The 15,991-nt window shown below is 39.0% G+C and overlaps 1 protein-coding gene across 1 annotated transcript in view; it reads left to right on the forward strand.

The window, feature by feature from the left end:
- Positions 1–15,991, forward strand: part of LOC139739257 (uncharacterized) — a 30,523-nt gene that overhangs the window by 3,454 nt on the left and 11,078 nt on the right. The window contains exon 2 of the mRNA XM_071649872.1: positions 15,004–15,183. Within this exon, the coding sequence (XP_071505973.1) occupies positions 15,004–15,183 (180 nt within the window). The remainder of the gene's footprint in view (positions 1–15,003; positions 15,184–15,991) is intronic.

Consider the following 15,991-nt stretch of genomic DNA (forward strand, 5'->3'; position numbering starts at 1 on the left):
TTCACTTTCCGAGTCTTGGCTAGTGCGTGAATGTCCAGTAACCTGCTAAGTTCTGAATTGTAGCGGTTCACAGCATCGTCAACGTCGGCTGTTGACAAGGACGAAATGTTACTGTCAGACACGTCGTTGGCGAAATCAGTCCTGTTGATGCCTTTTATGTTGCGAGATGAGAACGTAGCATCATTCCTCTCTGGCTTGTTAAAACGAAACAAGCAGGTTACGGCGGAATGGTCGGAGATGCCGGGAATAACCCGTGTGTTAGAAAATAGCAGTCTGTCAGATTGCCGTATCAAGATGACGTCGAGAATATGGCCATGATCATGTGTAGGTGTAGTCACCAACTGGCGGAGTCCATGGCCATCGACGAGGTCGTTGAACTTCTGCGTGTACTGGGATGAGAGCTTATCTAAGTGTATATTAAGATCTCCTGTGATTACGAGAGAAGATAACTTATACAACTTTTCATCTAACAAATCCGAGAACTCATCAATAAAAGATGAAAAAGAACGATATCCTGGTGGTCTGTACATAACTACAATCTCAAGACTAGTAGTGTTGTTAGAGACCACGGCTGACATAGATTCAAAACTTAAATGGTGATCTGATGGATTGAGAACTACAGAGAGATTGTCCCTGTACAAGAACCCAACACCTCCACCACGCCTGGAGGCTCGGGGCTGGTGCAGAAATACAAAACCGGGTGGAGTGAGATTTGTGATGGCTGCATCATCTAATGGAGTCAGCCAAGTCTCAGTCACTGCAACTACATCAAACTTGTTATCAACAACAAAATCTTGAAAAATTGTTGACTTATTACAAAGGGATCGGGCATTGATTGTACAGAATCTAAGATGATCACTAAATTTGTCATAACCTCCTCTTTTCCCTCGATGTGTCTTCGACCTCCGACCGATACCCAGGGACAGAATACTCCTCCATACTTCCTTGTTTTCTTCACGCCATTTTGGGGATTTATTGCCACAGTTGTATGAGTGAAGAAGCTCACTAGAATATCGAACCCTAGAATTGCGTGTGCCAAAAGTTATAGAATCAGACACATCTTCAGAAGGGCCTGGATTCGGGTTAATGTCCCCACATATAAGCAACTTTACACGATAAGTTGATACAGTATTGGAGTAGTACAGTATGGGGCTCCCAATGAACTTGCCCTTTGGTTGTACAGCAGAGCCATGGGACATACCAGGCTGGGTAGCACACATACGACAATAGGTCTGTGATAGCTGAGTGCTATTACACAAAAGAAGGGCAACAAATATATACAAAAGAATGCAATGCCAATGGTAACATTGTGTCAGTGAGAGTGAACCACACAGAATCAAGTGCAGTGAAGCCTATGCTATAACAGGTATAAAATGGCTGTGGTTGTCTGCACTGTATACACTGAAGCTGTACTGAAAAATCAATCCACTGTAAATGCGCAAAAACAGTACAGAAATCACTACAATTTGTCCAGCAAGTGCTTGAAGACAAACATTCAAAGATAGAATACAATACACACTCAATGAAAAACTTACAACAGGAGAAATAAGCGAAGAATTAAGAGCTCTGCTGGCGGGCAGCCACCGGGCGCGCGCAACCACAAAAAAAAAAAAAAAATTCAAAATGGCCGCCAAAATGGCCGCTCAAACTGGAAATTCCCATGTATTTCCTTCTAAATGGTGAGAAATTGAAAACAATCGATGGTTCTACCCTATTTCGATGGTGCTGAATCCGAATCTGGATGATGCAACTCTTGCATCCTTGAGGGTTTTGAGATATTCAAGATGGCCGCCAAAGTGGCCGCCGAAATAACCACCAATTAAAACCAGAAATTCCGATTCATTTCCTTCTAAATGATGAGAAATTGAAAACAATTGATGGTTTTACCCTGTTTGGAGTGTGCTGAATCCGAATCTGGATGATGCAACTCCTTCATCCTTGAGGATTTTGAGATATTCAAGATGGCCGCCAAAATGGCCACCAAAGCCGGAAATTCCCATGTATTTCATTTTAAATGGTGAGAAATTGAAAACAATTGATGGTTTTACCCTATTTCGATGGTGCTGAATCCGAATCTGGATGATGCAACTCTTGCATCCTTGAGGGTTTTGAGATATTCAAGATGCCCGCCAAAATAGCCGCCGAAATAACCGCCAATTAAAACCAGAAATTCCGATGTATTTCCTTCTAAATGGTGAGAAATTGAAAACAATTGATGGTTTTACCCTGTTTGGAGGGTCTGAATCCGAATCTGGATGATGCAACTCCTGCATCCTTGAGGATTTTGAGATATTCAAGATGGCCGCCAAAATGGCCGCCAAAACCGGAAATTCTCCCGTATTTCATTCTCAATGGTTCAAAATTGAGAACAATTGATGGTTCTCTCCTATTCCGATTTCAAATTGGCCACCAAAACCGGAAATTTCCACGTATTTCAATTTTAATGTTTCGCAATTGAGAACAATTTTATTGATGATTCTACCCTATTTCGATCACTGTGCTGAATGCGAATCTGAACGAAACCACCCTTGCATCATTGAGAGTTTGGAGATACTCAATTAAAGATAGCTGCCAAAATGCTCGCCCAAACCGGAAATTCCCATGTTTTTCCTTCTAAATGGTGAGAACTTGAAAACAATTCATGGTTTCACCCTATTTCGAGGGTGCTGAATCCGAATCTAGATGATGCAACTCTTGCATCCTTGAGGGTTTTGAGATATTTAAGATGGCCGCCAAAGTGGCCGCCGAAATGACCACCAATTAAAACCAGAAATTCCGATTCATTTCCTTCTAAATGATGAGAAATTGAAAACAATTGATGGTTTTACCCTGATGCAACTCCTTCATCCTTGAGGATTTTGAGATATTCAAGATGGCCGCCAAAATGGCCGCTAAAGCCGGAAATTCTCACGTATTTCATTCTCAATGGTGAGAAATTGAAAACACTTGATGGTTTTACGCTATTTCGAGGGTGCTGAATCCAAATTTGGATGATGCAACGCTTGCATCCTTGAGGATTTTGAGATATTCAAGATGGCCGCCAACATGGCCGCCAAAACCGAAAATTCCCATGTTTTTTCTTTTAAATGGTGAGAAGCTGATAACAATTGATGGTTTTACCCAATTTCAGGTTTTCGTCAATGGCAAAATCTAACCTCAACCATACTCTGCTGATAAACGAACGCATATTGTTCATCCCAGTTTGCTGTACTGTGAAACCAGCTTTACCGGATATCTTGGAGTTTGTAAGATACAGCGGTGCCAGGAATGGATCCTGCAAGACTACAGATGCGGTTGAATATTTGAAAGATTACACTGTTTCATCTACATATCATGGATATGTTTTGAACAGTAACAATCAGTGGACGAGACATACCCATCTCGATCATTATTGTGATAGTGATGTAAATAGAGAAGTTTACTGAGATTCCCAATATTAACTGTTTTAATCCATGAACAGTTTAAATCGTTTCATCCATGAGCACTCACATTGGTTAGTTGGTTTATATTGGTGGTCTTGATGACATTGTTGAAGACAAGAGTTGGACATTTTTATAGTTCCGCTTCAAATTTTTCTTCAATATGATGTAATATCATATATATATATATATATATATATATATATATATATATGGCGACAAACCTCGTATCTACAAAATATCGCATGTTCAGGAGAGAAAAACAAAAACAAAAACAAAAAGCAAACAAACATGGAAGCCAAAGCACTATAACAAATGAAAGAACCTTTCCTTTGACATGCCATGGTAGCTTCATTTTTTGGGTAAGACAGCTAAGGTTTGGACAGGACATCATTAACTGATTATCTGTTTATGTTTATTCAAAAAAGTCATTTTCACAAAAAATTCAGATACAAGGTCTTGTCGCTCAAGCGACAATATCATAATATATACACACGAGGGGATGGAAAAATCACAGGTAACGCGCAGTAAAAACAAAAACAAACAAAAACAAACAAACAAACAAACAAACAAACAACAACATGTAAGGTAATAGTTGATAGTCCACTACTTACGAATCACGCAGAGTGCTTTTGAAATTACCCTTATATTGATATCTGCTATAGTGGTCATGGATGCAACCATTTCTAGTGACGTAATCCGAATATGCCACAAGTTTCATAAGAGTACGCGGCGAGACTCATAAGAATACAAGACAAATTTCAACACCAAATACCAGCAGGCCATAATTCAATATTACTCTTATAGCTACAAAGGATTAACTTCACATCAGTCTGCGGAGCCCTTATTGGCTACCACAGGCATTACTTTATAAAAATTGTGCATAAAGAAATGTTCAGTCTTATCTTTGTGTGTGTACGTTTCAGTATGATGTCGATATAATTTTTCTTTCCATTACGTGTTAAAGTTCCGTTTGAGACATATCGGAATATCTCAGTATATTACAATACCATTGTGACAGTCATTTTGGATACCATTAATTGTTGGCTGATTTGACAAATTTGCTCAACCGAGTTGAATTCAAGAATACGGATTAGTGCTTTTAATCACTCGCTTCACGTTATAGCACAATATTTCACAATTCATACGAAAATATCAAGGAATTTCCGTTTATACAGGACATTTGTAAATATCTCAAAACCTTCAGCACCCTCGAAATGGGGTGAGACCATCAATCTATTTTCAAATTTTCACCATTTAGACCAAAAAAATATTAACATTGGAATTTCAATTTCTGCCAATTATTTTGGCGGTCATCTTGGACATCTCAAAACCCTAAGGAACGCAAAACTGGCAACAACAAAATGTCGAGGGTGCTGAATAGGGTCTCAAAAATTTCAGTATTGACAGTTATTTTGGCGGTCATCTTGGAATTCTCAAACCCCCCAAAACAAGAGTTGCATCAACCAGGTTCGGATTCAGCACCCTCAAAATAAGGTAAACCACCAACTGTTTTCAATTTTACACCATTTAGAACGTATTAGGGGATCTACATGGGAATTTCCGTTTTTGACGGCCATTTGAGGGCCATGTGGCGGCCATCTTTATCATCTCAAAACCATTAAGGATGCAAGAGCTGTATCCTGCAGCTTCAAATTCAGCAAACTCAAAATAGGGTAAAACCATCAATTTGTTTTCAATTTTACACCATTTAGAAGGAAAAAGGGGGTCTACATGTAAGTTTCCATTTTTGGCGGTCATTTTGGTGGCCATCTTTATTATCTCAAAACCCTTAAGGATACAAGAATTTTATCAAGATTCTGATTCAACACCCTCGAACTAGGGTAAAACCATCAATAGTTTTTCAATTTCTCACCATTTAGAAGGAAATACAGGGGAATTTCCGGTTTCAGCGGCCATTTTGGCGGCCATCTTGAATATCTCAGAACCCTTAACGATGCAAGAGTTGCATCATCTTGATTCGGATTCAGCACCGTCGAAATAGCTTCGAAATATCAATTGTTTTCAATTACTCACCACTAAGAAGGAAATATATGGGAATTTCCGGTGTGGGCGGCCATTTTGGCGGCCAATTTGGCGGCCATCTTGAATATCTCAAAATCCTCAATGATGCAAGAGTCGCATCAGCCAGATTCGGATTCAGCATCCTCGAAATAGCTTAGAACTATAAATTTTTTTGGAACTTCTCATCATTTAGAAGGAAATACATAGGAATTTCCGGGTAATTTGGCTGCCATTTTGGCGGCCATCTTGAATATCTCAATATCCTCAAGAATGCAAGCGTCACATCAGCCAGATTCGGATTCAGCACCCTCGAAATAGCTTAGAACCATCAATTGTTTTCAATTTCTCACCATTTAGAAGGAAATACATGGGAATTTCCGGTTTGGGCGGCCATTTTGGCGGCCATTTTGAATATCTCAAAACCCCCAAGGATGCAAAAGTTGCATCATGCAGATTCGGATTCAGCACCCCAGAAATAGGGCAAAACCGTCAAAAAACATTGGGTGGACGGTAAAACAAGGTTCAGCCTTTGGCACCCAGACTAAGACGAGTGCTACTTACCTGCTACTTGCGTGTATTACGTGTGACCTGCGTGAGAGCTTCGAGCGACATGTGGGGGGGGGGGGGAGGGGGGCTGCGAAGTTCCTGCAATACAGCTATGAAATAGTAACTCTCGTATGAGTTGCCTGCGATTTGCTGCCGCTATAAAGGCCGTGTCACACCAGCCTTGCGTGCGACTTGCAAAGAACAATTTTGACTACCCGGAGGCCCCCGTAGAAATCCGCACATAGTATGACAGTACCTAGCATGTATCTCAAAAGTAGTCGCCCGGAGGTGCTCACGCATATTTTTTTTTTTACCCGCAACCTTGTTTAGGCCCTGTCACACCTTTCCGGGCAAGCTACTCGGGCTTGTTACGTGTAGGGATTTTCTAGCATACCGGACATTCCTGAGGGCGGAAAAGGATTTGTGCGAGTCAGCGCATGTGTCTTACTTGCTGACAACTTAGTGAAGGAATTCCTCTAATGGAATGGCTGAAATCTCACAGAATTTCATTATCTTGGCTACATACGGGACTGCGAAGTACCTGCGTGGGAATTGTCTGGGAAGTACTGCCGCTAAGGGTCTCCTACTGGCGTTCTGCGTGGACCTCTACGGGCATTCCCGCGACTCACCCGGAAAAAATTTGGTCATGCTCAAAACTTGGCTGCGGTTAAATCGGACTTGCGTGAGCACTACGCGCTAGATACTGTCAGGTGCGGACCAACTGCGGAGAGCTCCATGGAGTAAATTTGTTTCCCCGCAAGTCAAGCCGCAGAAGTTCCCCCGTACGGTATGACAAGGCATGAATGAAAATTGCAAACATTCTTGTTCGCCCGCTGAAAATCTTCTACGTGCTGGAAACTACCTCCTCGCCACAAGCCCGCGTTATGGTGTGACACGGCCTTTAGGGCCTCCTACTGGTGTTATACGTGTGCTTCCAGCAGTTGGCCCTCACCTTACAGTACATAGCGCGTATTTCTCCCGTAGTTGCCCGGAGGTCCGATTTACCCGCAGCCAAGTTTTGAGCATGACCCAAAATTTCCAGGTGAGTTGCGGGGATTGCGCGCAGAGGTACACGCACAACACCAGTAGGAGGACCGTAGCTGCCGCAAGTCACAGGCAGTTGACCCACTTGAAGTAGGCCTACTAGAAGCTCGTGTATGCTTTGGAGCCGCAAGCGCGTGTCATCTGCATGACATTCTGTGGGACATCTGCTATAAGAAATTCATTCAGAGGAAATATTTCACCGAGTTGTCAGCCCTAACTCGCCACCCATGCGCCTACACTCAGGTCAAACGGAATGGACGTATGTTTAACGTAAGTAGCACGGGTCCAGCAGGTAAGACGCATGCGAAACTCGCTCAAGTCTTTGTCCGCCCGCACAATATTGCCCTACGTGCTGGAAAATACCCAAGGTGTGACAGGGCCAAAACTTGGCTGCGGGTAAAGAGGACTTGCGTGCGCAACTCGGGTGAGATACGTGCTTGGTACTGTCATGTGCTGGTCACCTGCGGGGACCTCCGTGTACCGTAGCAAAAATTTTTCTTCACAAGTCTCACTCAAGGTTTGCGAAAGGTGTGACAGGGCCTTAAAAGCGAAGGCTAGTAACTGATCAGTGGGAATCAGTGGAAATGTTGGGAGATGATTGTTCCAATCCTTATGGGATTCATTCAAGAGTACATTGTATATCTATTGTTGTGTGAAAATTATTTGCTTCAGAATGGTCTCATATTCAAGTAATGTGCAGTTTAATGCCCCGTCACCAGGGACGCTTACCTGGAAACATTAAACTGCACATTACTTCCCCTTTAAGCAAAACAGTTTTGACAGTCAAAATTAAAAAAGAGAAAATATTTCTCACTATTAGACTGAGAGTGATAAGACTTCAAAGTCTAATGAACACCTTATAGTCTAGTAGGATTTCTGAAAAAGGGCTCTCTAAAATGGTGTTAGAGGCATTTTTTAGTAAAAGTTGGGAACCGGTCTCATTTACCTAATTTGAGTATGCTGGATCAGAAAAATCCGGTTCCCAAGCGAAATTCACCGATCTTGACCATCTATTTTGCATAAACAAAATGGCTGCCAAACCACAGAAATTATCAGTTTCTGACACGCATTTTCGAGAAATTCTTTGCAAACGAGCTGGAAAAAAAGTGATTTGAAATGTTTGTACAGAGAATAGAATTACCAATTTAAGTGATAAACGTTTCTCAGGTGGTAAATAGTATATTTTATTCATAATTATGCAAATTAGAACTGAAATATGCAGATAAATATATATACATTAACACTGGAAGAGTAATTTTGACTTTTGTTTTTTCTTGAGAGGCAAATTAAATACTAAATATGTAGACTTATGGTTTTAAGGTTTGGGAAAACTCCGGTCCAAAAGCGAAATTCACCAATCTTGACAATCTAATTTGCATAAACAAAATGGCTACCAAGCCACAGAAATTCCCAGTTTCAGACACGCATTTTCTAGAAATTCTTTGCAAACGAGCTGGAAAAAAGTGATTTGAAATACTGTATTTATACATAGAATTGAAGTAGCAGTTTGAGGGATAAACGTTTCTCAGGCGGTATTTAATTTAAATGCTAAATATGTAGACTTAAAGGTTTTGAGGGAAAACTCTGGTTCCCAAGCGAAATTTACCGATCTTGACCATCTAATTTGCATAAACAAAATGGCTGCCCAGGCACAGAAATTGTTTCAGACACGCATTTTCTAGAATTGTCGTCTTTTTTTAACGACCTGGAAAAAAGTGATTTGAAATCTATGTACATAGAATGGAATTAGCAACTTGAGGGATAAACGTTTCTCAGGCGGTAAATAGTATATTTCTTTCATAATTATGCAAATTAGTACTGAAATGTGCGGATAAATATATATCAACACTGGAAGATTTTTCATATTTTTGTTTCTTAAGGGGAAGTTAAAAACACAAGATATAATATAGACTTTAAGGTTTTGAGGGTTACATAAAAACCGGAATCCCTTCTCAGTGGTATCAAAATAAATGCAAATATTGTAATTGGTATGCAAATTATCATGTAGGCTTCATGAGTTTTATATGCATGCAGTTCATTCAATAGCCTATATACCCTGGTAAAATTTTATTTTTTCAAATCCTGTGAAAAGGTCCTTTTGGATTTTTTTCTTTTAAGAATTCAAGTTAGGAACCCGATTCTCAACCAACAATGATTGCGCTAGGGCAAAAAACAAAAAACAAAAAACAAACAAAACAAAACAAAAAACAAAACGGGTCTTCTTCAATCGAATGAACTTTAACATCTCATTTGCATAATACATACAAAATAGCTGCAATATTGCCATAAAATTGTTAATTCCATGAAAAATATTTTTAGTACATCGATAATCGCAAAACGAATTGATGAAAACTCTCTTTACGCGGATCATGACTCAACTTTTTATGGGGGGGGGGGGATGTTATTGAGCAATGACATTTTGTTCATAATTATGCACCATCCATTATTGCATTGTTCCAATATGCAAATCTGTAGCATCAGCACGGAAATTGTATTTCCCAGTTAACCAGAGCATGGTAATCATATATATATAACTATATATAACTATATATATAAATGATTATGATTATATATAGCAAACATTCGTCTATAGGTTAAAATGGGATAGGTGGTTTTATTCTATTTTCTCTAGAAGCATTTCTTCTTGCAAGTCCACGAAAAATACCTTTAATGTCACAACAAACGTTACTGATGCCCCAATGAAGAAACAAACTTATGTTAGTCCGTCAGATGAATTTATATATATATATATATATATATATATCATATATGTTTTTATTTAAAGGGTGTATACAGTTCTGGTCGAGGTGAGGATTAAGCATTTAACGTTTTGTGAGATATTCAGAAACCACTCTATGGGATGTAAAAGAGCATGCAATTCTAAGGGGTATCAAAAGTTTGTTTGATGAAAATCGGAGATATCAAAAAACAAGGTGAAACAAAGAGATCCTAATGAAAGGCGTGGCCTGTCACCTTTTATTATTATCACTTTTCTTGGATATCTCAGCAATTTCAAAACCGATTCTCATCAAATAAATGTTGAATCCTTCTTAAAATAACATGCTCTTTCATATTTCATAAGAGGTTTCTCATTATCTCAATTAGGAATGTTCAAAACATGAATCCCCCCACCTCAACCAGTACTGTACAGTCCCTTTAAGACTGGAGAAGGATCCATTGGAAAGTTAAGCTTGTAGAATAGCCGCGATCACACACTGGCAAAAGATCAAGAAGTTTAAGATCGCGATCTCCAAGATCTCAAAAGGCATGGCCAATTTGGCAAATTATCGAAAAGTTTAATATCGCAATCTTTAAGATCTTGAAGTTTTTCAAGTGCGTGTGACTGCAAACTTTCCGCGAAACTTCCCTCAACATCAGCTAATGATATTTCATTTTATAATGCTGTCCCCGCCAAACTTCTCGATCTCTTGCCAGTGTGACCGGACAACAAAAGATCGTGAAGACTTCGCGATCTTAAACTTAGCGATCTTTTGCCGCTCTGACCGCGCCTTATCATGATAAACTGAAATATCGATGTTAGAATAGCAGTGAGGGAGAAGAAATGGAAATAAAAGACGTGTGGCACGCATCTACCTATATTTGATCCTTCTACATCTGTTATAAGAATGTAACTTAGTCAACTTCCAAGACAGTTCGAACTCTGAAATTGCCTCGGCCAGTGCAATCTGCGAAATAAGGGGATTTAGTAACACCTTCCTGTTCCTCTTTGTTTTTGTTTTCAATATACGTGGATAACATGCCGCCAGTGATAACCACCAGGTATGATGCATTTCAATTTATTCTTAACTGGACGACACCGCGTCGCTCCCTCGTCTGTCTGACTTATGATATATCTCACCAGGTGTGATTCAGATCATAGAAATGACATTCTTAGCAAACAGGCCTCTAGCTTTAAAGGGGAAGGCTAGTAACTGATCAGTGGGAATCAGTGGAAATGCTGGGAGATGATTGTTCCAATCCTTGTGGGATTCATTCAAGAGTTCATTGTATATCTATTGTTGTGTGAAAATGATTTGCTTCAGAACGGTCTCATATTCAAGTAATGTGCAGATTAATGCTCCGTCACTGACCAGGGACGCTAACCTGGAAGCATTAAACTGCACATTACTTGAATATGAGACCATTCTGAAGCAAATCATTTTCACACAACAATAGATATACAATGAACTCTTGAATGAATCCCATAAGGATTGGAACAATCATCTCCCAGCATTTCCATTGATTCCCACTGATCAGTTACTAGCCTTCCCCTTTAAGGGCCAGTGGATTGTAAGAACAAAGGAATAATGAATACTCATGAGAAACCCTGTTACATACAGAAGATTCCACTATATATCAGACGTAAATGGTAGCCATTTTGCCTCTTATTATTTGCTTTATCAAGTATAGTTTTTGAATATCCATGTTGTGACTTGAATTTCTGCTCAAGAATTAGGATATGGATCTTTTAATGGAGGACCTGAGTTTTCCACTACATTGCGAACATGAAGTTACTTTTGTTCCCTTGAGAGATAACATCGATCCGATAGCTACCTTAAAGAGGCCTTCTAGATACTGGAGTTGTGCTTTTTTCTGCCAGACTGATACTGACAGTAGCACTCTTATTAAAGCAAGTGATCAATGACTCACAATCATCAAGGATGCTGCTTGTACGAGAAGAAAACTAAAGGGTTCCAAGAACATGGTTGTTATCAGTCGTCTTCATAAGAATAAACTTATATTCGATTCAAAAGATGCATCACACAAGCTCGTTTGGCACAAAATATGTTTCGGCATTTTACCGACAAAAGTATACTGAACGCTCGCGGAAGCAGTTCAACAATACTCATGTATTTAAAAAAAAAAGATAAAGAAAGAAGAAAATCCTGCTCACTGTGCCAGACCTGATCTTTCTTCATCAGTAGACAACGGATGGGAAAGTTTTGATCTGGTCTACAGCCTGTACATTATGTCTAGCTCCAATCCTGCAAAGTTGCCTTGAGATGATTTAATGTGCATGCGAAGGCAATGCAGAACATTTCTATGCAAATGTCACACATCAGGCCTACGATGTACAGCAGTGTGTGCATGTTGGCAACAATATGATGATGCAAACCTTGCATGAATGTAGATTAATTTAGCTCGATTGAGAAATAGACTTTTCGACTCAGATTATGTTTCTTTTCAGCCAAAATATAAAGGTGTTGATGACTAGAATTAATCCTTCGTTTCTGTTTCCGACACTGTCCGAGATACCAGGACTTTTCTTACATTTTTTTTTTTGCTTTAGCCTGCAAGGTGGGTGAAGAGATAGATTAAAAAAACACTAATTATGTTCGAAGACGAGATTTATGAAAGTTGCCACTTGATTTTAAATTCAACAGATTGAAAATAATTATAAACCAATCTATCCAATGAAAACGACAAAGTACAGGGAAGGATAAAGTAATCTTTCACTAATCCATAGAGTAATATTTAGTGATGTGATTGCCCGGTAACTTTGATCGCAAGACCTTGTTTTGTTGGTAAATATGCATAGAAAATGGGTGAATATTTGCATAATTTATTATGCAAATGAAATAATAGATGTGTGTTGTTTAGTAGTTGCAGTTAATTTTTGCATCTCTTAACCACACCAGGAATCATTAACAGGTCTTCATGTTATAACTGTTATGAAACATATTTATTTATATATTGCGGCAGTGTGTTGTAGAATCTCGAAACCTGCCTGGTCTACGGCCTCTTAAATATCAATTTGCAAACATATTTCCTTTTAGTGTCATTCAGTTCTTCTTTATTGATTGATTCCAGTACTTGATTTACTTCGGACTCTGACGACATCATAATGTGCAACTTGTTTGCCCGATAACTTAGCTGTATTTCAGTACGCCAAGGTACATTTTGATAGCAAGACTTTGTTTTAGGGAATTTATCCTTAGAAATGGCCAACTATTTGTATAATTTATTATACAAATTAGATTATGAGGGTATTTCTAAAAGCTGTTTTTATTTTCTTGTATCTCTTTATCACAAAAGAATCATCAACTTATGTCTTGATATTATAACTATAATGATTCGGATTCATATATTGCGGCAATGTGTTGGAGAATCTCCAAGCCTGTCGTAGTATAGCCTCTTGCATACCAATTTCCATACGTTATTGCAAATATTGTTATTCTTTTTTTTTATTCTGAATTGGTTGATTCCAGTACTTGATTTTCCTTGGACTCAGGTGACACCATGTACACTTTGTTTGACCGATAGCATATCCAGTTTCCACTACGCCAAGGTACATTTTAATAGCAAAACTTTGTTTTAGGGGAAAATATCTTGAGGAAATGGAGAAATATTTACATAATTTATTATGCAAATGAGATGCATGTTTTATTTTGATACTTAAAATTGGTTCTTGTATCTCTTTATCACACTAGGAATCGTGAACTGGTCTTGATACAATGATAAATATCATCAGAATTATGATTCAGATCCATATTTTGCGGCAATGCGTTGTAAATCTAGAATCCTGCCAATATGTATCCTCTTGTATACCAATTTGCATACATATTTGCATAAGTGTAATTCAATTCTTTTGAATTGATTGAATAGTTTTGAATTGATTAATTTTGATTCGACTCTGGCGACACCAAGTACTTTTTGTTTGCCCGATAACTTGTTGAAATGATTAAAAACAGAAGTGAATACCTAGGTACTATCATGTGCATATATGCGGTAATGCATTGCTGCATCAGCGACAACTCCTAATTTGCATATTTCACTTCTTAATTTGCATATAAAAGTGAAAGTTATGAACAATTGATGACCTAGCTATTGTCTTTGCACCTTAATTTCTGAAATTATTACTATTTCTGCATGTCTAGGGAAATTTTATGAAAATTAGATCATCAAAACACCTTAAAAAGCAATGAATTGGCGGCCATTTTGTTTATGCAAATTAGATGCTCTTAGACTCAAAATTCCGCTTGGGAACCGAAATTTTTGGATTCAGCGTACTTGAATTATCCAAAATAGACCGGTTCCCAACTTTTACTAAAAAATGCCTCTGACAGTCATATTTTCCCCAAATCCCACTAGACTATTACTCAATGTTACTCATAACTACTAGTAGATCATGACCTGCACGCTGACCAATTTCCAAAGACATAACCTTCATCATGCCCAAAGCATTTTACAGTGTAGCTCTGCGAGCTTTCAGGGAACTGTTAAGTGGGTATCTCAATGGCTCGGACCAGGGAGGTGAAAGGGCACCTTCCTGCTTGGAGACTAGGCGGCTAAGTGGTGGTTGTGGAGAGGTCCCGAAGACGTCTCTGTCAGATATGTTCGAAATATATCATGTAGACTAACTAGATAAGATCCCTGGAAGTCGATTTTGTCGTTTGCCTGCTCAACTTTTCTGCTCTCAGTTTATTTAAGTCATCTACTGCATTCTCTGTGTCGATCTGCGGCAACTGTTCTACACCTCACACCGTGCGGCTGTGCACGTTCTACAAACCACTATATAGTGGAACGGTTCTTTGGTTCTTTCTGTTCTCGTATCCGTCATGGCTTTCTGATTTGAATTATATGAAGGGAGAAGAGAAACGTCAAGGATTTTTGTGTTTTTCTCTTTTTTTATCCTTTACATGAGAGTTTTTTATTCCAAGGCTTTACGGGTACGAGCGTGGTAGCAAAAATATCAAAACATGAATGTACATGGTCCTCCAATGAATAACCGAGCTTACTCACAACATGTTTCCTCCAAAATATGTCCGGTATGTTAATATCAATCAACCAAAAATTCGTTTTATCCCTATCTCAATCCGAAATTTTGCTTTATCCACATGCCCAACCAAGTTAGGTCACTTATCACTTCTGTTTTAATAACGATTAAATCTCTTGCTTATATCTAGTCAACCACTTTTGATTGCTTTTGTTCCTCCATTTGTGTTCATTTGTTTGTTTGCTGTGACAGATTCAAGATCTGACTGTGTCTTTAAACGTCGAAAATGCTGGTTCCTTTCGTTCCTCGGTAGAAAGACACTTAGCCAAATGGGTGTGTACTATGCCAAAGCTATCGACCTTCAATTTGACGTGCTTCCATTTACGCGCTGGATTCTTAACAACAGCCGCCGAGTTAGCGTCATCGTGTCAGGTATACCACATTCGCCTGCAAATCCACACATTTTTGTTTGGAGAAATACAATTTTATTTCACTGTGAAGTCAAAGATACTGCATGTAATGCTAACTGTGAAAAGATTTGTCTTCAGTAGGTCAAATCCTGTAACTAGATTTGAAATGTGATATTTTTTTTTTCAGTTTACCTGTAGTGGGCGTTGCCGACGGCCTGTATGAGATAAACTTTCGATTGACGGGGAGAGGTTTGCGGTAGCACCGTGTTTGCATTCATCGTAGGGATCGTCGCATGACAAAACAAGAAAAAAAAAAGCCTAGAAAGAGGAGAAGAAGCGGAGGGAGAGTGTAAAACAAAGGCAACTAGTGAAAAGTGAGGGACAACAGAAAACTGGAAGTTAAAGTTAAAGCACTATGGTGGAGATGGAGAGTCATTAGGGAGAGTTGAGTGGAAATCAGATTCAAGTTAGGAAAAAAAAGATGAAAAAGGGAGAGAGAGACCACTGAGGGAAAAGTTGAAAGATAGAAAATCGAAGAGATAGTGAAGATTCTTGATACCAAGGGGGAGGGGAAGGGGGCATAATTGGCAAAGGATGTGGACTATTAAAGGTGGGATCAAAACGATAAATAAGTCAAGGAATTAGTCGGGGTAAAAGAAAGGAAGGAGAAAGAGAAAGAGAGAGAGGGGGGAAAAAGGAATGAAAATTAAGATATTGCAGGCTTGGGGAGGGAGTTGAGTAGATCCTCTAAATGAACGCTTTGCACCTAATCTAATTGCCACGTGTCTCGATATTTATTATTATTATTATTACTATAATTTTTACTATTA

This window comes from Diadema antillarum, unplaced genomic scaffold, assembly GCF_040938485.1.
Source record: "Diadema antillarum isolate AM-2024a unplaced genomic scaffold, OU_Dant_1.0 seq00000791_RagTag, whole genome shotgun sequence".
Taxonomy (NCBI): Eukaryota; Metazoa; Echinodermata; class Echinoidea; order Diadematoida; family Diadematidae; genus Diadema; species Diadema antillarum.